The 24771-nt window shown below is 34.0% G+C and overlaps 2 protein-coding genes across 2 annotated transcripts in view; both read right to left on the reverse strand.

Moving 5' to 3' along the window:
* Window positions 1-2637: 2637 nt before the first annotated feature.
* On the reverse strand, window positions 2638-12335 carry LOC124361775. The gene is made up of 5 exons (XM_046815745.1): window positions 12115-12335; window positions 9309-9416; window positions 7001-7183; window positions 4738-4897; window positions 2638-3374 (listed from the first exon to the last, which is right to left on the reverse strand). The coding sequence occupies exons 1-5, from the start codon at window positions 12304-12306 to the stop codon at window positions 3058-3060; spliced, it is 960 nt and encodes a 319-aa protein (XP_046671701.1). The 5' UTR covers window positions 12307-12335; the 3' UTR covers window positions 2638-3057.
* Window positions 12336-13494: 1159 nt separating this feature from the next.
* The window catches only part of LOC124361776 (nucleoporin Nup188), a 42986-nt gene continuing 31709 nt past the window's right edge, over window positions 13495-24771 (reverse strand). Inside the window, exons 14-25 of the mRNA XM_046815746.1 lie at window positions 24294-24398; window positions 22596-22751; window positions 22178-22338; window positions 21786-21924; window positions 19729-20108; window positions 18760-18926; window positions 17635-17882; window positions 16916-17086; window positions 16604-16762; window positions 15432-15557; window positions 14678-14832; window positions 13495-13728 (exon numbers count right to left, since the gene is read on the reverse strand). Coding sequence (XP_046671702.1) covers window positions 13572-13728; window positions 14678-14832; window positions 15432-15557; window positions 16604-16762; window positions 16916-17086; window positions 17635-17882; window positions 18760-18926; window positions 19729-20108; window positions 21786-21924; window positions 22178-22338; window positions 22596-22751; window positions 24294-24398 — 2124 coding nt within the window. The 3' untranslated portion in view covers window positions 13495-13571. The remainder of the gene's footprint in view (window positions 13729-14677; window positions 14833-15431; window positions 15558-16603; window positions 16763-16915; window positions 17087-17634; window positions 17883-18759; window positions 18927-19728; window positions 20109-21785; window positions 21925-22177; window positions 22339-22595; window positions 22752-24293; window positions 24399-24771) is intronic.

The raw sequence follows: 24771 nt of genomic DNA on the forward strand, positions 1-24771 counted from the left end.
AATAATACTTTAGATGTACAATGCTATTGATGACACCATTCAGTGTACAATGTTGTGCCAATGAATAAAGAAATTTTGATTTGATTTGATTTGATGTCAAGGTTGACAGGCATCAGCTGTTTGTTGATCCAGTCATGATTTGTCCATCCCCTGGAATCCCATGACTTGTATAAAGATTCTTGCTGATAATATCCATGTATTACTAATTTTCTTATTCTTCATAATTCTTTTCATCATAGTGGTAATTTACACTGTCATTTACGGTGTGATAAAATTATAGTATTATACATTATTTTAAATCTTGGATGACGCTTATAATATTTTAAACCTTGTAATTGTTATACCTCTTCCTAAGAATGACGTATAATTTGTTAATTTTTTTACTGCTGTCTTTTACATGGTTACTGTGGTGGAGCATTCATATAGCCAAGCAAAACGCTGAACTATGTGAATAGTCATATTTTGCTTCATACTATAACTTTTATGAGTTTCAACAGAAAAATATGGTTGTGGGAAATATTAGTTTGTATATACATTTGCCTACAATACACATAGCAACTATTATTTATGTCAGACAAGTATGGTAATTTCTGCACAGTTTTTTACACGATTTTTAGCCTCCAAAACGTAATTTCTCCATAGAGGCTAGAATTAGCTGACAATTATTTCTTTAGGACTAAACAATATTAAACAACAGTAGGTATGCTATTTTCTAGTGGTTAAAAACTAGTCTTAATAATTTACTTTTAATGTTTCCAAACAGGCTTGAGCAGGGTACTAGATTAAAGATGCTCTTACTGGATCTGTATTATCTCTGATTTTAAAAGTCAAGATTTTCGGTGGTTTCTAAAGAATTCAATATTCTAAAATATACTTGAGTGAAGTGCAAAATTAAAAGCGTTCCCTTACTGAGACTAAAATGTATGGTAATGATTGGCCTGCAAGGTGATGGTCACGGTTTTTGAGATCACAAGGAATCATCTAATTTGGTTACTTGGAAAAAGTCAGTCTTTACATGTACATTATAAAATTGAAATCTTAATTTAGCAGCATCATACAGGGATCTGTCATATACAAAAGACTAATTATGCTAAACGTTTCTAACAAGCTAATTGAAAAGCATACATACAATCTAAATAATGCAATAAAACATTCTATAAATTAACAACAATTTACAATTATGCTAAATAATCTTTTGACGTGGTATTTTTAAAGCTTTATAATGTTTGAGTTGTCATTTATCATTTCATGTAGACCTATGGTACTAACGAAAACTCTCTTAACTGTGTTAATGAATTAGAGGAAAGATATATTATTTTAAATAGATTTAGGAATTTTATGAAACAGCTGACTACTCATGTAAGTTGCACCTCTTCATAGCAATGTTAGATTATAAATAGTAGACACAGATCTCCAAAAGAAAATTTTTCTCAGCTGCGTACAATATTTTTTTTAAAGGTCACAGATTCGTAAAATGACTACCCATCATGTATAGGTTTAATTTACAAGATTAGAAAACTTTTTAACAAGTCCCTAATTTTGTACAATTAACTAAATTTATTTATTGTATAACAACTTCAAATTTATTTCTAATTTTCTTCTTTGGTTTCTCTGGAGCATTCAACAGTAGACAGTTAACATTTTGAATCCCATTTTCTTCGTTAGTTTGTGTTTCTTAAAATCACAGACACCGAGATTTGTGAAATTTCAAAAAATAGACAATATGGAAGTGTAAGAAATACATCTTAAATTTATCTTGCACCTCTGGTATGCTACCAGCTTGCCGTTCTACACACAATGGTTTTGTAATAAGGGTCCTTAGTACTTCACAAAAACTACTGTATTACGTTTACAGTCACACATGTCATTTTCCTTGTTCCAGAAGTTTTCCAAATCGGCCTCAGCTCCAAAGAAATCTCAGGTAGATGTTCTCCCAGCTCGCCAGACGCTGCTAGTAGCCAGTTGGGTTTAGTGTCTCCATTCGACAATTGCGTAAAAGTGTTCATCATTGCAACTTCAATTTAAATCACAATATTTGACCTTCAACTATTTAAATGACTGGATTTAAATCTAATTTTTAAACCTTTACAGTGTTAAGTAGCTTTAGGCTAAAAATTTATTTTGATTGGTTACTTATTATTTTCTTGCAAACATACAAAGTAATTTAAGTTGTGCTTTGAACTAATTTAAAAGTATTTATACTTGTAATATAAAAATACAATGTGTAAAGTAGATCACTAATATCGACGAATATAAACTAATTTTTTGTATTTTGATGTTTGACACTCGGATAAAAATCAACAGTATTGCTATGGTATGTACTGCAAATAATGAAATATTAATTTAGCTCTTTATTTGGTCGAGATGTTGGATAGGTATTTAATTTTATAACGGTGCAATACAATGAACCACATATAGTGGCATGAGGAGCTGAATAGAAAACAGCGAGGGCCATTACGAGTGGCCTGGCGAGCTGAAGGACAGGACGTGGTCATAAATCTTCGAGCTGACACAGATATCAGCCATGGCTACCCATAACAGCCCTGCAAACTGAGAAGAGAATGACATTGTTTTGTTACAAGCGCTAAGAGTTAAATATGGAGAAGAGCAAATGGGTTTGAAAAAGAAACACTGATGAACCTTTTGTAAAAAAATGTATTTACATAACTGTTTTATGAACAGTGGACAGAAAGTATATTAAAACAAAATGACAACCATTACTGTAAAAATCACATATAAATATCCTAATAGCTAAAATACAATAAAAATGAATAAAACAGTAAAAAAAACGTTGTACAAATCAGAACTAGATGAAAAGGACCACCATTCATTACACCATAAATTTAAGAAAAATACTCACTGTAAAACGTAATATCAGACCTTCCATGAAAATGAGGCAAAATTATAATTTTTGTCATAGAAAAATACATATTTTGGTTTCTAAATGAACTTTATCTACATTAAATTTATAAAAATCTGGGATGGTAATTTAGGCTTATAAACTGTATTTAATACAATAGTTAATTACTTTACGTTTGACTGCATTGAATTTCAGGGTCATAAACCAGCTCTCAACGACCTCTCGTCGAAGCCATGCATACCAAACATTTGCTTTAGAATGTGATTGCAGAACAGAATGAAGTCTGGGTTGATCTCCTCGTCTGTTGTGGACTGTTGGAAACTGATATTTTTCCTACCCTTTCTTCTAGGTTCAAAGGATTGATCGAACTCGAGACCTGAAGGGAGGAAATGTCCCAGACTCAACGGCCCCCTAGTCGTGTTTAGTTTCAACTTCTTGGAGAACTGTTCTTTAGTTGTTGAGGGTGAAGCAGACCTCCGAGAAGTCAAAGATTCATCAGAGTCAGCTTCAGGCACTGAAACATATCAAAATTTTGATTTTGCCGTTTCACACTTGAATTATGCTACAAACAATCCTTGTAAAACCCCTGTTTTACAAGTTTTAATTATTAGTTATTTATAAATATTTACAAAAAGCCATTTATAATTATCCTAGTAGCTATAATAAAAATAAGTCCCCCTTATAAATAAGGGGATCCGCCTCTCCTTTAAAAAAAAAACAAACTAAAAAAATATAAGAGTAAATAAAATATTTTATAAATCAGAATTCCTTACAATATTTCTAGGTGAATATCTGTTTGCATAAACAGCTAGCTGTTTGATCGTGTTGACATTTTGCTCACTACATAGTTGTTTCTATATATAGCAAGTTATGATCTTTGTTTACTTGGTATATTATACTATTGATTCACAATGTAGCTATATTTATTTTATTCTTGTTATAATTTTATTACCCGAAGAATAATATGGAGGGAGACATTGATTAATTATTAAAGTACCAAAGAAATTTAATTTATATTTTTTTTAATTATTATAATCTTAAGTTTAAAATAAATAATTTTTCTACCACTTTTGACCTAAATGTTGTTTGTATTAAGGAACAAAGCAAAATAATTCTTTCCAAAATGTTGTAAATTACTTAATTTTGTATAAAAACAAACCCAAAAGAAAATCATTTCTATTTTAGGTTAAAATATGCATAAACATTTAAAAATAAATCTTTTAGTAAAATAGTATATTTCCTTTAATAAAAAAAAAATTAAAAGTACTTTAAAACTTTCCGTTCAGATGGTCACTATTGGCCAAGGGCCATTCATTTGCCAACTCTGTCATATTTAGTAATTTGCTCTGTTCCCTAGGATGGATGTCCAGTATAGCTGGCCACTAATGATTTCTTCTTCTTCCCTTCCCTTTACGTCTTGAACAGACGTAACAAAATTTGTTTATATTCTACGTTGTAAGGGAAAGTAATAAAGAAACATGAATTGCCAACAGTGTTCGCCACATAACTTGAAAGGACATTTCTTAAATCACCCAATATAAAAAGGTTTAAATATTTGTCCCTTGAACACCAATCTCATTTTTAGTTATTTAAAAATCAAAATATGAACTTATTACAGAAATAAAAGATATGTTTCTTTGAAAACAGATTCCAGATAACTAAAGTGGTAATTGTCAAAAACCCAATAGAGGGGTTGATCATGCACTTGAAGCCTGACACAATTTTATTATTGTTTATTTTTAAATGTGATATAGTGATCATGAAACATGACGTTGTTGCTACCCAGTGTGGTCCACAACATAGGGTGGAGGGAGGAACATTATTTGTTGTAAATAACGTATGATGATGTTGAACTGTTACTTGTTGATGTTACTCACACAATGCACATCCAAGAGACACAGAGTCCTCCATCTCACTCCGGTCAGAGTGGCCCCAGGTCAGAGGCTTGTAGTTCCCAAGGTTGATGGGCTCTGGTGTCCAAAGCATGTTGGTTTCCCTCCCATAGCAAAGTCTCTGAGCATACTCTGAGAACGTTTTCTGTCCAACATACAAACACACAATGTGAGAATAGTATTTGGAAGCAATTTGTCTCTGATGATGTTTGGAGAAAGATTTTTATTTGCCATAAACATATTTTGAGGAATTCAAATGCTTCCCCAATTAATCTATATTTCCTTTTTCAATACAATTGAAGAAATACCATTAGTTTTGGTTATTATTAAAATCAGTGTATTATTTGATCTTAATGAATTGGAAAATGAATTAATTCTTTTTAACAATACAAAGGAACTACAGCATCTTAACATCCCAACAAACATTTGTTGCCCTATAATGACTTGTTACTAGTCAATGGAGTCCTACAGGCTTTAGAAAATAATTTGAAGTATCTTGATCTTTATCCATTTAGTATATTATTAAAAGAATTTCTTGATTTTTTAAATTTATTTACATGCACTGTTACAGGTAAAAAAAAACCTAATTACAACAGAGAAATACTAAAAACTACCACTTGTAAACAAGAAAAAGTATTCATAACAAAAACTAATGAACTCAAAACAACATATTTCATACAAATATTATATATACAAATTAATAAAAAAATCAACTATAAACAAGGATACAGTCACTTATTAAATAGAATGAAAAGTTACGGTATATAAGTTATGCCAAACTATGGTTTATATAATTATGCTTATAAATATTTATATAACAAGCACAGTTAAAAATACCCTTTTGAACTCACTTAAACTATTGTTAAAAATATCTAAATGTTGAGCCATTGAATTGTAAAGCAGCATCATTGAGACAATAATAGAGTTGGCTAATATTTTAGTTCTAGAAAAAGGTATAGCAAACAGATGGTGGATTCTAGTTGTATTCTAGATCTAGTATAGTGGATTTAGGTATCTAAAACTATTATTTTGGTATCAACTAATAGCTCCAAAACTCTGTGTGCCTTTTGTGAATTTGCAATGTATCCAATTATAAGGCTCTACCCCACGTGCTTCCAACATCTCAATGTCAATCTTATGATAGTATTTTTTTAAATTTAAAACAGTTGATTACTAAAATATGTGTTGCTCAGGCAGTTGTTCTCAATCCACTAACCAAGTTAATATCAACTCGTTAATATAATTTGATATATTCATATAAATTAATAATTTTGCTGTAGCACAAATATCAAAATTTTTTTACTTTATACGTAAATAATTGGATGTATTGGATGACACAAGCCATTGATTATCAATTGTTCGGCCAAGAACATCTGCAGTCTTGTATGGTCTCTGTATTGGTAGTTCGGAAATCCAGATGGGTTTTAAACCATTCTCTCGTATAATTAAAAACATTACGTAACATTTCATTGAAGGAGGAGCTCTTTTTATTGGAATACACTACTTTCTATTAATTGATGAAAGAAAAGTCACAATTCCTTTCATGGCCTTTCAACATCAAAGATGCCACCGAGAACACAAAACATATTATAAATAAGGACAAACTCAAAAATCAACTATTGCCAAACATGCGTTAGGAACAAATCACATTCTTAAAAATTTCACACTATTTAAAAAGTCCATAGACAAGAAGAACTTGACGCTTATGAAACAATACATACAAAAACAAAGATAAAATATTAAACAATGATTTTGGACCGATTCAAAATTCACCCTTCCTTTAAAATATAACAAAATTCTTTTTGACCCCAACTTTTATACATATATTAATATTTATTTTATTTTACTTTTAATTAAACAAATCTTGCATTAAGCTTTATTCAGCTGATAATTATTTTTAAATGTAAAATATTTATATTATTTCAAATTGTTGATTCACATCTGACAATGGCATCTTTCATGTTGAAAAGCCGCGTTTATAAAAATTAAATTATTGGATAATTGTGACTTTTCTTTCATTAATTAATAGAGAATTATGTAAAATATTTTTATGCTATTGTAAAACTATAATTATATTAGAATTTTTATTCAAGTAATTTAAGGTAACAAATGAATAGAAAAAAGAAACACAACCAAACAAGCAAAGATAGATACAAGGTATTTATGAAAATGTCTATTGAATTGTATTAATGATAACGACATGAGTATTTGGTTAGACTATATTAAAACTGTTATGACTACAACTCACAGCTTCTGTGGAGAGATCTCTAAGGAAGACGATGGACTGGTGAAAGCCCATTTGGTCGGACAGAATGGTCAGGAGAGTGTTGGAGATCATATAGTGGACTGTCAGCTCCAGAACCAACTTCAGTTCAGTCTGGCTGCAGGTCGACAACTTGGCAGCAAAGTAGATGTCATCCTTCCCAAACATCTGCACATTACAGGTAATATTTTTGGAGGATTACAAATTTATTTAAAGATGGGTCTAGTATAATTTTAAGAGGTAATTGGCAACAAACAACAGAACATGTATGAATATTACTACTCGTATGTTCCTCCAGTATTTTGTGAATGTAAAGGTGGATGTAGCTGCAGTTCGGAAATATTGTAGTTGGAGAGCCAGTGGTCTCACAATGTAAGGCTTCAAACGTTAGATCTGTGTTAGTGTCAGTGCAGGTTCAAATCCTGTCAGTGTTGCTCTTTCTATCAGTTCTGCCAACCTTATACTGAACCAAATCTCCTTCTTATTCAGTTTGATAAGATCTTTGCACACGCCAGTGGCCCATTAGGATGGGCAGAATAAGGTTAAAAAAATCTCTTTTGTTTTAAAATATACTTTGTATTGAAAAGACCTAAACAACATTAATTTAAATAAGCATTATAAGTGAATTTTATCAACTGTCATCATATTGTGTAAGATTTTAAACGTATTTTGGTATAAGTTATATTATTCTTTGATCAGAAATTAAAGGTAAAAAGCATTTTATGAAAGAAACTCATTAAATATGGACAAATGTCACATCTGATTTAAGAATAACTCATTACAGCTGGATTTTCAATTATTCATGATAAACAAGGTCAACGAAAACGGTTAGACATGATTTTAAACATTAATAAATAAGGCTGTTAAAAGATAGTTTTATTTTTTTGCACCAAATGATATAGAAAATCTTGTTTGTTACATAGTTTAATAGGTTTCTATGTTAGCCCGCTAGACATAATCAGTATAAACACAGTCCAAAGGCGTTAAGTCAGAGCTGCTTGGCGACCACGCAAAGTGTACCATCTCTAGAATCCACCAAGCAGAGAAGATGCATGTCAAGATGGGGCCTCCCCATGTGCAGAGTTACAACTTCATAGTCAACCCAATGAAAAATTATTAATTAAAATCACATCCACATTTTTCGATGACCCTGTATTTATGTAGGAATTCTAATCAAATGAAATAGTAGATCGAATGTAAGGGGCCAAGCACAAATGAGATATAAGTAGTAGTTTGTTTTGCTTGGACTGTTTATAAATAGTACTCTTTGAGTACCGTAGCGTCACCACATCTGGTGCAGTAAAAACCTAGTAAATTTCCGGCTTTGATCGACTGGATAATCCGTAGTTGATGATATTTAATATAGTACATAATTGAAAAATCAAAGTAACCATATAGTAATCAATATGTATCGATTAATACCAATTTTCTTAGTTTACTTCCTCATACGTCTTTGTAATGATTATTTACTACGATGTTGTTATGGTCTATCAGATGATAAATTACGATTTACGTGTTTGGCTAGTAATACTGTTTACTTTGTTCTGTAATTGTGTTTTGATGTAAAAACAAATCATAAAGCAAAATAGCAATTTACATTTATTAGTGAAATAAGGTCAATATTGATATTTGGATGTTTCAATAGTAACAAGCTTTTGTTTGTTTTATTGTTTCCGGTATTGTTGCCAAGTATATGAGAGTTTGACAATGTATTGTATACATTAGTTTATTGTGTAAGTAGTGTTATTTTGTACTGCTCAATGTTTCTCAGTAGCAGGCTGGATGATGCTCGTGATCAAGCACTAGTGTTTTTTATAAATTTATTTTACTTAAAAATACATTAAAAATTATTTTTGTTTATAATTTCATGGCCTTTAACGTGGTACAGCTAAAAAATAATACACATAGACCATTTAAAAATCTTAAAAGTTTATGCAAACATACAACATTTTTACACTAACACTTACACAAAATTATTGTATTTTATATTCACCAAAAAAATATGTATTATATTCTTCATTATATTGCCAAAAAACAAAAATTACGAAAATCTATCAAGTGGTTATTAAACAAAATCTTTTCCCGAAAAGCTTGCAAATACACAAAAACTAAGCTGGCAATTTAAGAAGATAACATAGCAAAGGCACTTAAAGGGTTAATTAAGACGAGAATACTACAAATATTAATACATAAAAAAATTAACGGTGCTTTGTATGTACCACTCTTCACTTCTATAGTTAAAGCATATTTAAATATAAAAACAAATAATGGAGAAGAATGCATAAACACTCACTTGTACACAGGTTGAGTCTTTAGTAGTATCACTGGGCTTGTCATCAGAGGCAGACTTGCTAGCTAGCCCCAGATGTGTGCCACTGTTGCGTGGAGATATCCGAAGATTCTGCAAATTAATTGGATACTATTTTAATTTAACATTAGAGTATTAAAGTTTGATCTGGCTCAGCTTGCAATACCTACTGACTCTTGGTTCTTATACTATCATAACTATTTATTAAGTTTTCTGATGTACACAACGTGAAAGCATTGTTAACCCTACAGCTGGGATGAAAAGAATATTCGTCGCCAAAGGTCCGTTTGATTTAGTGTTGACGTTGATATGTTTTCAACTTATTAACTCTATGCTATATCTCAACCTAACTCCAAACCCACCAGTAAAACATCCTGACCATGACATTTGGAAGAAAGTAAGGCCTTATATTGATGTGATAAATAAAAATGTCACTACACATTTTAAGCCTAAACAAAAGATATGTATAGCATTGAACATTGAATTTAAAGTTTGCAACAACAGTGAATCTAGTTATGCGTTTTACTTTCATTATTCTGGTTCGCTATTTTTCTCTGATGGTAATGACCCCTTGGGCCAAAAAGCTGTCCTTCACCCTTTGTCTAAGACAAACTTTTGTATACATTTTGTATAAAAACAACACTGAAAGGCCATGTAGAAGATGTGATTTCCTAATAAGTGTTCTCTCACAATATTGTGAGTCAGATAGAGAAGTTGTTGTTCCACCTGGTGATATCCTTGGCCCTCCCTTCTCATGAACTCGTGAAACTCCCCAAAACAAACTGTCGCTTGTGTGCTGTATGTGAGTGTAAGAACTTGGAAAAAACCAATTTCTTTTGCCCTGGATGTAATTGTGGAGTTCACCCTAAGTGCTACCATCTAGTCATACACTATACCAGACCAGTTTGACAGGGGGGTGCAAACACAGGGTGGATTCCCGTGACTCTTATACTAGTGAGTGAAAGATGAAACTTTATACAGGGTGTCCAACGAGTAACCCGACAAACTTCTCATTTGGTTTCCTCTCATCAAAATAATAAAAAAGTTCATATAAACATATGTCCGGAAACACTTAGTTAGCAAACTATGGCTAGCGAATGATTTTGCCAGATTTTCCAGGAAGAGATGGAAATAAAGCAAAACTGATGTTTTTATGGCGTAAAGATAGTTATTAAATTTATTTGATTTTATGTCAACTGAACTGAAAAATTGAATAAAATATGTCCCAGACCTGGTAGACCACCCATTTCTGAGATATCAGACAAAATATGTAAAATTCAGTCTCGTAAAATATACTTTGTTTAGATTTGAAGTACATTAACTTTATTAAATAAATAATAACACACAAACTTTTTAACCAAAACTTTTTAAGAATTTAATTCCGAAGAGAATAATGTAAAATAGTCTAATAATAAACAAACACAGTTTTAAAAATTAATGTTTAATTAAATAAATACATACAAAAAAAATAATATGAAATTCATATGATGTTTACATGAACTGTTTTCATCATTTTGATGAGAGAAAACCAACTGAGAAGTTTGGCGGGTTACTCGTGGGACACCCTGTAGATATTGTACAACACGGTTTTATGTGTAAATAAGGAAGATTTCGAATGTGTTATTTTATTTTATTTTTGTTTTTGCTGTCATACTTACATTAGTATAAATGCAGTCATAAGATTATGTTACCCATGAAAAATATTATTTCTTTAAAAATAAACTATTTTCGAACAAAGTAACTGCAGATGCTTTTTCACACAAAGCCATGTAACAAATAAGTTTTGAGGTAAAATTTAGAATAACTATATATTTTTGGAATCATAGCATAAAATTTAGCCCTTCCCACACCGTAGACTTTGACCAAAACGCCAAATACAGGTATATCCAATATTATAGATTGTCTCTAGGACAGTGTTTTAGTTCACAAAAGGCCTTTGAAATGCCCGGTGCACGCTCTATACTTATTCCGCTTACCAAGGAAGTATTTATAAACGACCTTCACTCTGTGGCAGGAGGAGGGGAGCGCCCTTTGTCAAACTTACTTCATTACACTTCATTGACTTGGTACAAATAAAGCCTCATAATCATATGACAGTAATCATATATGTTATTATCCTTTAAAGTATGGCATACCAATATGTCCACACCATCACAATTGTGGTAATTGCGGCTTACAGGAATATCCGTGTTGTCTTATTTTAGTTTATTGTGTACATTATAATTCACAATAAATGCTGTGAATGTATAGGAATCATAAATGTATTCATTTATAAACATAGGGAAGTGAATTGTATTGCTTGTCACGTGAAAAATCAATCAAAAACCAGTGCTATTCTTTTATCGACGTTTCATATTACAATGTGAGAGATAGCATGCAGATATAACAGTACAGCAAGCCTGTTTATAAGGTGAGTCTACATGTAATACTGCCAGAACTTTTAAAAAATTTGTTTGTTATTATTCTTCCATAGAAAACAAGAAACCAAAATATTGAATAGAAAACAAACTTAACTATTGCAAAACTAGAAGTTTTAATATCTCTAAATGCACGGTAATTCACCAGCAGCCAAATTATCTTCAGCACAATTTTAGATGTTTTAAAATAATTCTTGCAATATTTTTTAGCTATTAGTCAGCTATCAAACACAAAACTAATTGAAATTTGGACTACTTTTTTTGAACTAAAAGACAACAGTAACTCAAAAGACTTCATTTCTATCACACCCAACCAAAAATGTTGCCAACTATACAGAAAATATAAAAGGTTTGTATTGAAAAAATGAACATACTGAAGCAAGCCTCTTGGCAGTGAGGTTGATGAGATTGACGAGAGTGTGATACTCTGGCCCAGTCTCGGCAGGTGGCCTCGGCTCCACTAGCAGCCTCAGCCTGAACATGGGCAGTCCCAGCCTGTCAGCTGACAACAGGTCACTGTGTAGAGGGCATGTCTCTGTCAGCACACTCAGGCTCTCCACCAACATACCCAGCAGTCTAAAGCAGAAAATACAAAATGTATTACGAACATGGGCAGTCCCAGCATGTCAGCTGACAACAGGTCACTGTGTAGAGGACATGTCTCTGTCAGCACACTCAGGCTCTCCACCAACATACCCAGCAGTCTAAAGCAGAAGATACAAAATGTATTACGAACATGGGCAGTCCCAGCCTGTCAGCTGACAACAGATCACTGTGTAGAGGACATGTCTCTGTCAGCACACTCAGGCTCTCCACCAACATACCCAGCAGTCTACAACAGAAGATACAAAATGTATTACGAACATGGGCAGTTCCAGCCTGTCAGCTGACAACAGATCACTGTGTAGAGGACATGTCTCTGTCAGCACACTCAGGCTCTCCACCAACATACCCAGCAGTCTACAGCAGAAGATACAAAATGTATTACGAACATGGGCAGTCCCAGCCTGTCAGCTGACAACAGGTCACTGTGTAGAGGACATGTCTCTGTCAGCACACTCAGGCTCTCCACCAACATACCCAGCAGTCTACAGCAGAAGATACAAAATGTATTACGAACATGGGCAGTTCCAGCCTGTCAGCTGACAACAGGTCACTGTGTAGAGGACATGTCTCTGTCAGCACACTCAGGCTCTCCACCAACATACCCAGCAGTCTACAGCAGAAGATACAAAATGTATTATGAACATGGGTAGTTCCAGCCTGTCAGCTGACAACAGGTCACTGTGTAGAGGACATGTCTCTGTCAGCACATTCAGGCTCTCCACCAACATACCCAGCAGTCTACAGCAGAACAAACAACATATATATTACGAACATGGGTAGTCCCAGTCTGTCAGCTGACAACAGGTCACTGTGTAGAGGACATGTCTCTGTCAGCACACTCAGGCTCTCCACCAACATACCCAGCAGTCTACAGTAGAAGATACAAAATGTATTACGAACATGGGCAGTCCCAGTCTGTCAGCTGACAACAGGTCACTGTGTAGAGGACATGTCTCTGTCAGCACACTCAGGCTCTCCACCAACATACCCAGCAGTCTACAGCAGAACAAACAACATATATATTACGAACATGGGCAGTCCCAGTCTGTCAGCTGACAACAGGTCACTGTGTAGAGGGCATGTCTCTGTCAGCACACTCAGGCTCTCCACCAACATACCCAGCAGTCTACAGCAGAAGATACAAAATGTATTACGAACATGGGCAGTCCCAGCCTGTCAGCTGACAACAGGTCACTGTGTAGAGGACATGTCTCTGTCAGCACACTCAGGCTCTCCACCAACATACCCAGCAGTCTACAGCAGAAGATACAAAATGTATTACGAACATGGGCAGTCCCAGCCTGTCAGCTGACAACAGGTCACTGTGTAGAGGACATGTCTCTGTCAGCACACTCAGGCTCTCCACCAACATACCCAGCAGTCTACAGCAGAAGATACAATGTATATTACGGTGTTTAATACCAGGTTAAGTGTTAGGGAGTATATAAATTCTAAAATTGCCACGTAAAATAAGACATTCTTTACTTTTTAACTGCTTCATTTACATGTAAGCAATCGATAACATTGAAAGTAAGGGATAAACAAGTTACCAGCTGAAAATGAATCTTGCTTTAATACACCCATGTTTAATTATAGTCAGGATATAATTATTTTCCTTCAGTATAGTGTCTTCTTATTTATGTTTATTTATTTCAACGTATTTATTTTAAACTTCCTGAAGACAGGGATATTAATTATTTTAAAATATACATAGAAGCTATATAGAATTGTTATTTTCATTTACTGTTATTAAATACAATAGTAATAATATTCTTGTTCCAAATGAACAACAAAAATTTTTCTCAAGCCAATTTCCAATTATTACAGTTATACAAATTAGTTTAAAAAACACACATTCAAAAATACATTTAAAAATGTAATTTTAATCTGAATATTTGTTGATAAACGAACACTTGAAAACCATCTAAAATAACAATTTGTGATTTGATATGATTTATTTTACTTAAAATATTAATGAACTGATCGAATTATTTTATTGTAGTATTGATATATACCCACTAATTCATTATCTGACCAAACAATCAATCTAAATGTTTAATTTTTTATTCAAACCTTACAGGTGTTAGAGTGGTTGATTCAACTGAATAAGCCTGAACCTCTTGTTAATGACATTCTAATAAAAATCTTGTATCTAACTTGACTTTCACTTGTCAGTTCTAAACCAGAGAGAACAAAGTTGTGGTAGAATCTAAACTAAATCTATGACCTCATAGGCTGAAACTGCATTAATAATACATCAGCCAATTATGTTCTGAAGAACATAATGCTCAAACAAAATTTTAATCATATGAAAATTGATTATATAACAACCTAGATTGGAGTTGCTGTAGCTCCAAGTGCATGTCTTTTCCTTTCAGCTCTGGTAACGGAAACTTCTGATTCTGAGCTAGAGCTCTCCGTTTGAGTAGCGAGTCCGGGTCTCCCAACAGGTCTACCACGGTCGCCACATATTGCTTCACTTTCACCTGAAACAGGACATCAAATATATGTAAAACTAAAATGTGTAAATCGGGAGTGCCGATGGCAGACCGGTCTATGAAGTCAGACTTTGGGTCTTAGTTAGAGAAAGCGCAGGTCCAAATCCTGTCTGTGACCATTGCACTTTTTATCAGTACCATGACCTTGAACTGTATCAACTTTCCTTCTCATTTTGTTTTATACAATCCTTGCACAGGCCAGTGGTCTATGAAGACAAGCAGAATAAGGATAAAAAAAACTGATAATTGCTAACCCATTTCCTTTTTTCTTGACTTCAGGCCCAGACTCCCCGAGTGTTCAGTGGTGTTTCTTGTTTGAACCTCAATGTTTAAGACGTGTCTCCAGGCTCATCTTGTGGAGACGATTTCCCATGTGAAAATGATTGTGTTAAATGTGCAGTAAGGTAAATTTGTCCAGCTGCCTTGAAAATTAATGGCGTTAAATTGGTAATATTCAACGTGATGCCTATGGTGTCTTATATAGAAACTTATGTTATCTAACAAATTTTCTTTAAAAAATTATAAAGCTATATGCTTTCCAAGTTTTATCTTTTTTTGTTAACCACGAATAACAACCATAAACTTACCAGAATCCTTCCCAGAGTAGTCTTCAGTTTCCAGTTCCACGGCACTACGGCTTGTATGACGTGCCAGAGAAGCCTTAGTGCTGCTGACACCAGCTCTAGAGCTGTTTCTTTCAGTGAATCGTCTTTCTGTAAACACACAAGAAGATTTAGATTTTATGTTTCAGGATTCATACAACTCTTTTATGATGAGGATTGATATTGTACGATTATTAATAACTGTAAAACTCCACTTATCACTAAACCGAAATAATATCTAATACTTTTATCATAGTGTTTATTAAAGATATTATCAGAGTGTAAACAAATCTTAAAAATTCATTGTATTAAATAATAAAACCAGAAACTAATAAACCAAAAGATGCTGAGCATAAACTATTATTGCATTAATTTGTTGAAAACTCATTACAATATCAGCAACCAGTGAATTTTTACAAAAGTTATATGATCAAAACCAGGTTGATTTTTCTGGAATAAATAATGATTTACTTTAACCAAAACCAAGAAACGTTAATATGCTGGTTATTATAAAGCTTTCTATCACTAAAAAGTTACTACTTTTTAATAAGATTTAGACACACTATAGATGAGCCGCTTTGATAACGACCTGTTAAATGAAGAGTGCGGGAGAGGGGGGAGTGAGAGAGAAAGAGATGTGGAGAGTGAAAAGAAGTGTGGACTCACTTCCCCCTCCACATTCCTTACCAACCACTCCTCAGTCGCCACTTTACCACATGTAGGATCTGTGTTACACAAAAGCTGTTTTACAAACCTAGTAAGAATAATAACAGCTGTTACCAATAAACATATTATTGTTAAAATACTTCTTAATAATACCAACATATTAAATAGACGCAATGACTATTCTTAACATAAATAATAATATTTAACAACAATATATGTTATTCCACAATGAGAATAACAAAACATAGCGTGATGCTCCAAAACACTAACGCAGGGAAGCAAAGCACTCGGTTCCCACTTGTGTCTTGTAAAGGAAATAGATTGAGCAGTGAAAGAGGGGGTGGTCGAGCTCCAGCTCCTTCCTCCCCCTATGCACAAGACATCTTCGCGCAGGTCGCTTTCAAAGTGGCTCATCTATAGCATTCTGTCTTATGAATGAATTAATAAACGGCTCCCAATTTCAAATACAACTTGTTCAGAAATGTACTCACAAACTCAAATATGTCACAGATGAACTTCTCGTGCTGGTACAGAAAGTCGAAGCCCAGTTCCCGTGTGTTGGAGGAGGAATGTGTGACCAGAGCAGTCACCAGGTTCAGGGCTCTCATGTACACTGAACACCAGTTGGTAGCTTCAAACAGGCTCTTCTCCTTCAACCATCCAAACAATCTTTATCTCATTTTTCAAAATATAGTGAATATGTTTTCTTTAGATTTACTTATTATTTAATGCAACATACAATGTTTCCTTAATAACATACACTGATAACATTAAATGAACCGAACTTGGAATGTTGTACTTACCTCAAGGCAGACAGGAAAAGGACCAAACAAATCCTGGATGGGAGGCTTAAGACTGTCCCAGACAGAGTGTAACTCCAGGACATCAGCCTGTCTGGGGCTCCAGTTGTTGTCACAGACCAGCTCCGACAATAGCTCAAGCATCAGAAGACACGACTCTGGTAACTCTTCCATCTGCATCGTAACAATAATTCTCAGTGTCCTCACATCAAAAGTTCTCATCAGCTTCTTGCATAATAATTATAGGTATATAAGTACAGTAATATATACACAGGGTGTTAAAAAAAGTGGAGGAATATTTTGGGATATGATTCAATAGGGTTTTCTCTGGCTCCTCTTCCATCTGCATCATAACAAAACAATTCTCAGAGTCCTCACACTTTTTAATCCTCTCTGGCCCCTTTATCCTACAAGATGGCAAAGGCTAAGAAATTCTTCTCTGCAAACTTGGCAAACATGGCTAAATCCAGGTGCAATATAACATACACCATTAATTAGAAGATATCTTATCCACCCTAATATTCCTTTATTTCAAAGTGCCAAAAACAAACCCTTTCCCATTATCTTAATAGAATTTCCCAACTCTCCATCACTAGAGGAAAGCCTTGTAATGTTGACTAAATATGTTTTCTAAACACATTCTTGTTTTTAGAATTATTGGACTTAACTGTAATACTGCTCACTAGATGGGTGAATCGTAACACAGTGGTAGTGTAACATACCTGTAGTGCAGCAGCAGAAGTTTCAATGAGCTGGGAGGCAATATGGTACTTCGCCACGAGATCTTGCCACAGATGCAAGGCCTGTCCCCCCACCTCTTGTCCCAGGATGATACCCAGGCACAGAAGTGAGGGCAGGATCGCTTTAGTTCGCTCATTCTCCCTATCTGTGAGAAATATACCCAGCTCCCTCGACAGCAAGCTGCACACGGCTCGTATTATCCTCTCCATGTGCATTGCCCAATCTGAGCCTAACGAACAGTAAGGAAGATAGTTTAAGATACAACGATTTTCGCTTCTGAATATTAATAAATATCAAATAACCTCAAATTGTCAAATATTGTGTTTATAATAAGTTATATTATTGGGTTTATATATTAAGTGACTATAAAATTTACTCATACAAACATCAATATATATTAAACACTGACTTAGTCACTGTGTTAGTCAGTAGTGATTCAGTTCCACTTAAGGGCTTTTGTTCAGAGTATTAATCATTGGCTATAATTATGGCTTATTTCACAGATTTTTTTTGCCTTTAAACTTCTCAACTGATTGGTTGTAGTATGAAAAACAATACGCTAGAAAAATATTCAATATATGTCCGGAAATAGATGGAATTAAAAAGAATTGTGCCTTTATGCGGATGACTTAAACCTCATCATGTCAGCAAAAACCAGGTTAGAATTGGAATTGGCCTCATTTATTGAACTGTTTAGAATTCAAAAGTTTTCCATAGATAATGGACTCATTCTAAAAACATGCAAAAATTAACTTCATTTCATTTGGAACATTTCTGAAATTCACGTTTGTATTGATAATAAATTTATAAATGAATCAGAAAAAATCTTATTTTTAGGTCTACATATGGACATTTGCCATCGTTCAGTGAAATAAAAAATCAGTAACACTACGTTTCGAGATCTGCAATCTGATCTCTTCTTCCGGCAAATAACTAACCTAATACATAATTACAAACTAGGTCAAAATAAACAAATCATACCAAAGCGTTGACACTCAACGCTAACCTTCAACTTCTAACTCTAGACTAAGGCGCTACGGTTTTGACTTTCGTGTAAAATTTTCGAAATCAATTTTAAGAGTATAAAAATACTCAGACTAACTCACTCATGATATCCTCTGGACTGAACTCAGTCGACTCGAAGAATCGGCAACAGGACGCTAAAATGTTGAACATAGCAGATTCCGAGAAGAGTTTGTAGTGGTGTGGCAACTGTGTCAGGATTGAGGAGATTTTCTTGAGTGCTGCAAGATTCCTATCCAAATCCTTTTCCCTGAATGAACAGAATTCATATTGAAACGATTATAGTACTTTGACAAAATGTAATTAGTAAAATAATACTAAACAATTTATTTTAGCCCAAAAAATTAGAATTCCAGAATATAAAAACAAATTTAAATGAAAAATATTACTTTTGTAAACTACATAGAAAATTGTGTTTTACATAAATTGTTAGTTGTTTAATGAGAACTTAAAGATCTTAGTGGTGACATATCATCCTGTCTGATTACCTCATAGCTATAATGTAAATTAATCCAATAGAAGGCACAGCTCTAACTACTAGAGTGCTTATTGTTAACATGTTGACATATCAGAATACTTCATACCTTAATGGTAAACTAACCCAATAGAATGTATAAATCTACTAGAGTGCTTATTGATAACGTATTGACATATCAGAATATGTCAAAGCTGCAAAGGACTCACAGTTCTTGTGTAGTAACCAACAAAATGTGGGGCTCTGCTAGAGTGCTTATTGCTAAAATGTTGACATATCAGAATACTTCATACCTTAATGGTAAACTAACCCAATAGAATGTACAAATCTACTAGAGTGCTTATTGCTAACGTATTGACATATCAGAATATGTCAAAGCTATAAGATACTCACAGTTCTTGTGTAGTAACCAATAAAAGGTACAGCTCCGCTAGAGTGCTTATTGCTAACATGTTGACATATCAGAATACTTCATACCTTAATGGTAAACTAACCCAATAGAATGTACAAATCTACTAGAGTGCTTATTGCTAACATGTTGACATATCAGAATATGTCAAAGCTATAAGATACTCACAGTTCTTGTGTAGTAACCAATAAAAGGTACAGCTCTGCTAGAGTGCTTATTGCAAGCATGTTGCCCTGTCTAATTATCTCATTGGTTAAAGCATTCAGAGCATGTATACACAGAATACGCCTCAAAGAATATGTCTCTCGTCTATTCTGCTTTTTTGAGGTCTTCTGTACTCCATTCTCTTTGTCCACCTCTTGTCCTTTTAACTTCCTAATTTTTTCATCTTCTAACTCTTTCACTTTCTCTGGGAAAGACTTCACTAGGATGTAAACAAACTCTTTCCAAGCAATCAATATCTTGGTGCTAACTGCTGAATGTGTTGGATCTGCTTCCATGTCTATTGACTCATCCCAACTCACTCCATGAAGTTGATCAGTGCAATACTGCAATAAAAAATATGAATTATAAGGACTTCCTGAAATATTAAAATTACTATAGTAAATTAGTGTTCCTAAATACAGCGGAATCCCGTGAATCCAAACTATTTGGGACCTAACCCAATTGGAATTAGCTGGGATGACAGAAAAACACAAGTGTAAGCTTGAGAACGGGTCTACATTGTTATCAAATTATCCACATTGTCTATCAATGTTTATCACCTTTTCTGACTGTTGTACTGTATTTCATGTGAAAAAATGTGTTAAGACTGTGAATACTTAGCACAGGTAGTAAGTTACAATACACCATAGGTTCACTTTTGTAGTGTGAGAGTTCTATTGTTATGCAATGTGAGCGTACATTGCACATGTCCATGCGCTATGGACCAGACTGTACTCTCCCACACTTAATGCCCAAAAATATACACACTAACTCAATGAACAGCTGCACATTGTGCTCTAGTCTACAGTGGACGGCAGTGTGTCGTCTGTTGTCTCAGTGCAAACATCGATTCCACTGTTGTGATTCTTTGCATAATAACAGTGAGAACTGATTGTTATGGCGAGTAAGCGAAAGCATACCACTGTTACTCTTAAAGACAAGCTTGACGCCTTAAAGTGTTTAGATAAGTGTGACTAAATTGGCCACAGACTTTAATGGTGGCAAAGCTACCATTTGTGATTGGAAGAAAAACCGTGCAAAGCTTGAACAATATTGTGCTACTTCTTCAGGCCAGACTCTTGAAAATAGACAAAGAGCGAAGCAATTCCAGCACAATAAAATGGATGAAGCGCTTTTAGCTTGATTTTTCTTAGGAAAGAGAGAGAGGAACTCCTTTAAGTGGAACTATTGTTCAAGAAAAGGCGATTCAATTGAATGAGTTAATGAATGGCAATGAATCTTTTCATGCTAGTATTGGGTGACTAGATCGATGGAAGATGCACCATGGAATACGTCAGCTGACAATTACAGGAGAACGACTTTCTTCTGACCATGATGCAGCACGTGAGTACATTTGAAACTTTAACATCGGAAGTAAATTATTCTTCACAGCAAATTTATAATGCTGATGGAACAGACATCAACTTTAGAGCACTTCCTACAAAGAGTTTGACGTCTAAAGAAGAAACCCATGCTCCTGGCTTTAAAATGAGCAAATTAACATTAACGGTATGTTTTAACTCTTTTAGTAATTACAAGCTCTCACTAATGTTAATAGGCTTCAACAATTAATCTTTGTTTTCGTCAAACATACAAGATAAGTGCAGTGGTGAACCCAACTTGTTATCAGGTACTGACAGATGCTCAGACAACCAGATAAGAATGATAAGATAATTGCAACATGCACTCTGATACTATCTCAAAATTGGCAGAGAACCCTCGTAAAAGTAACCACTGAAAAAAAGAAAGTTGTAGCAACATTTTACTTATAAACCGTTTATATCCGTTATAACCATATTATAACTGCAGCATTACGCAATCAACATTTGAAAAATTCCATTTGTTAGTGTCAGAATCCATTAAAAATCAACCATTTCTGAAAAACCTCTATGGTTATGGTTTCAGAAAAGTCACTAATTCAGACTTGTGTCATTTCCCCCAACATGACTGACTAAAGCAAAACGCTTTGAAATTAACATTACTGTAATGTAGGAAAAAATGTGATAAAAAGTTATATATACCAAAGATAGCCTGATGAGTTGATCGTTCTTGAAGAGATTTCCAATGGAATTTTGGAGTGCAGAATGAACTTGATCTTTGTACCAATAAATTTCTGTGCCCAGGCAAGTTAGAATGTACGCATAAGCTGGAGCTACTTGTCTGAAAGAGAACAATTAAATTTTAACTGCCATCTGACTGATAAACGAGATAAAATTAAACATCTTTAAATTAATTATTTTCTGAAAACAAGTTTGGGTTAAATTCCAGAAAATAAAACTGTAAAAGTAAAGGTTATTTATTATAAGTAGCAAATATTTGAATAAAAGCAATTATTTCATAATTAATGTACATTTTTCATGAAAACAGTTTCAGAACTGTTAGATACCACTTACTTCAAAAGATAAATATTTACCCTTTCAATTCTGTGATGTGGAACAGTGGATAACAAAAGTTGGTGAAGAAGTTGTCTCTCATTCTGATGTAGGATATGACGAGTGTACGCCTCTCGTGCCACAGTGCGTGTAGCAGCTGCACACTGGCGAGGTACGCTCGGTCGTTGGGCGTCTCCTTGCGCTGGGTCAACATACCATTATCAGTATTCACAGTCAACTCACATTGAGCCGAACTACAATCAGTTCTTAGCCGATTGTTGGTCTTACACTGTTGTAGCCCACAATCACGAGACACTGGAGTGTTACTAATTTTCAGTATACTGTGAGTGGTGAACAGGTAAATTATTTATGACTAATATGAGATAAGTATAGTCTTAGTTATTTTGTAGACTGGACACAGCATAAGGTTTATGATTGTCATAGTTTGCAAGTACGTACCTTGCGGATGATGGCCAATGCGATGTGTACAAAACCCTCTGATTCCTCCCCTGTCTTCTTCTGTACACATTCCTTCAGTTCCAGCGCATTGAGGAACGCCTCGGCCAGACTGGCCTGCTTGTGTATACATTCGGTGACGAGCTCCAGCACTGCAATCTATCATGCAAAGGGTCTTTAATTATTTATTTTGTCCCTTAATAAATTCTCTTGTATGAATCATGGCCACTTGATTAGGGGAATAAGTAAAGTGAAAACTTGTAATAATTATAAAAAAATCTTACCAAATACAATTACTGATATTGTTATTGTTATTCCATATGTCTTGAGACAGAATCAGGTACTTCAGCAATACGTGTCCCATAAGTAAGTTTATGTGTGGATCAAAGCTTTAAATAGCTGTCATAATAAGGAAGACTACTTCTTGAATTAAAGGTGAATTTTTGTAAAAGAAGAGGACAACTTTGTGAGAAGTCCAGAAAAATATAAATAATTTTCTAAACATAATTGTGTACCATTAAAAAACCAATAATGCTAAAAACAATATTACATATTAAATATATTTCACCCTCAAGTATTTGGACATTTGTTTTTCATTTTCTACATATGAATTGGAAAATAATTTTAAGACACTTTTGAACTAGCATTATTTTCATAGAGAAGTTACAAATAAAATCGTTGCCACCTAGCAATAGACTGGGATTTAAAAGTACATATCTTCCTATGTACATCTTGAGTGATTGTAAAATAATTTCTACCTCTTTGGATTATTTTTTTTTGTAGCTCCACTCATTCCACTTCGAATGGACATCTCCAGTTTGCCAATACGAAATGCTTCAAATATTCATATGGTCATTGTAAATGGCTTACTTCCCTCAATTATCTTACTTCCTTTATTTTTTATTTTTTAAGGGCAAAAACACTAATGTTACCATCATTGTCCAACAGATTTATGATAGTTACTTAGTTGTGATAGTATCAATTTGTAATTCGATTACTTGCTACCATCAGATTACTATTACCACATGAATATAAGACCATAACCGAATTTAATTTTTGAAATCACAAATTTTACTATACTCAATAATTTAATAAATTACATTTATAACAGTCAGTGTTACATCGCAAACAGAGCATAAAGCAGGTGACCATAAGACATATCAGTGTGACCAATGTGTAATGTACTGCTTTACCACAATTCATCACTGACGTCAATTCGTCAGTCAGTACTCCAGTTCCAGCTCTGGAGCCTGTTCCTATGATATACTGGACAGCGGCCTCCAGGAGTGACGGAGATACAGCCGACTACTGGAGGAATGTTGCCTGTTCTGGGAAACCACAACGGTTTCACTCCAGCTCGTCTGAGGAACGTCATTAAACTATTAGAGCACTCGGCGCTGCTGCAGGCTACTAGACGCTACGCATGCGCACTCCACACTGCGACGCCGATGGTTCAAAAGAGGACTCGTGGTATCCGTGTGAAAATTAACCCCCATAAACATGGAAATGTGACGTCGGAACGAGCCATTAGCAGCGTACATGAACACTTAGGAGCAAAGTGTCACGGATTTGACATTTTCTTTGAGTACCATTTTAGTTTATATGGTATTATACCCAGATGTGATATGTTTATTGAAATTCACATGTTTGAACATTGAAATATTACACTATTAATAACAGTTATAAATAGAAAATTCCAACCTTGATTTCTTCAGACTCTGTGGAAGAGTAGAGAGGTTTGAGATACATCTGACGCATGGTGTTGGCTTCCATCCCAATACAGGCCATCAGCGACTGATGTCTATTCTTTAAAACAAAAAACACACAATATATACGCTGCTGCATCTATATTACATGAATTAGATCTTAAGGTAAATACAAAGATTTTAAAATTTAAATCATCAAAGTATTAAAATTGATAAACAAGAACTAATTATGACTAATGTTGTAACTTTAAACTTTACTAACAACTAATACAATTATATTGTAAACAAGGTCCACTCCAATGATTCATTTTGTTTGAAAACAAAAACAGAAACTATAATTCAACACTAACTTAAAAACGTAAAGTGTATGTTTGGACAGTAGTAACAGTTTTGTCTGTGTTTTTCTATTTACATTTTTTTAGTAGTTTATGGTTTCTCTCACACATACATCTATATCTTTTATTATGCACATG

The sequence above is a fragment of the Homalodisca vitripennis genome, chromosome 5, assembly GCF_021130785.1.
Source record: "Homalodisca vitripennis isolate AUS2020 chromosome 5, UT_GWSS_2.1, whole genome shotgun sequence".
NCBI classification, from domain to species: Eukaryota; Metazoa; Arthropoda; class Insecta; order Hemiptera; family Cicadellidae; genus Homalodisca; species Homalodisca vitripennis.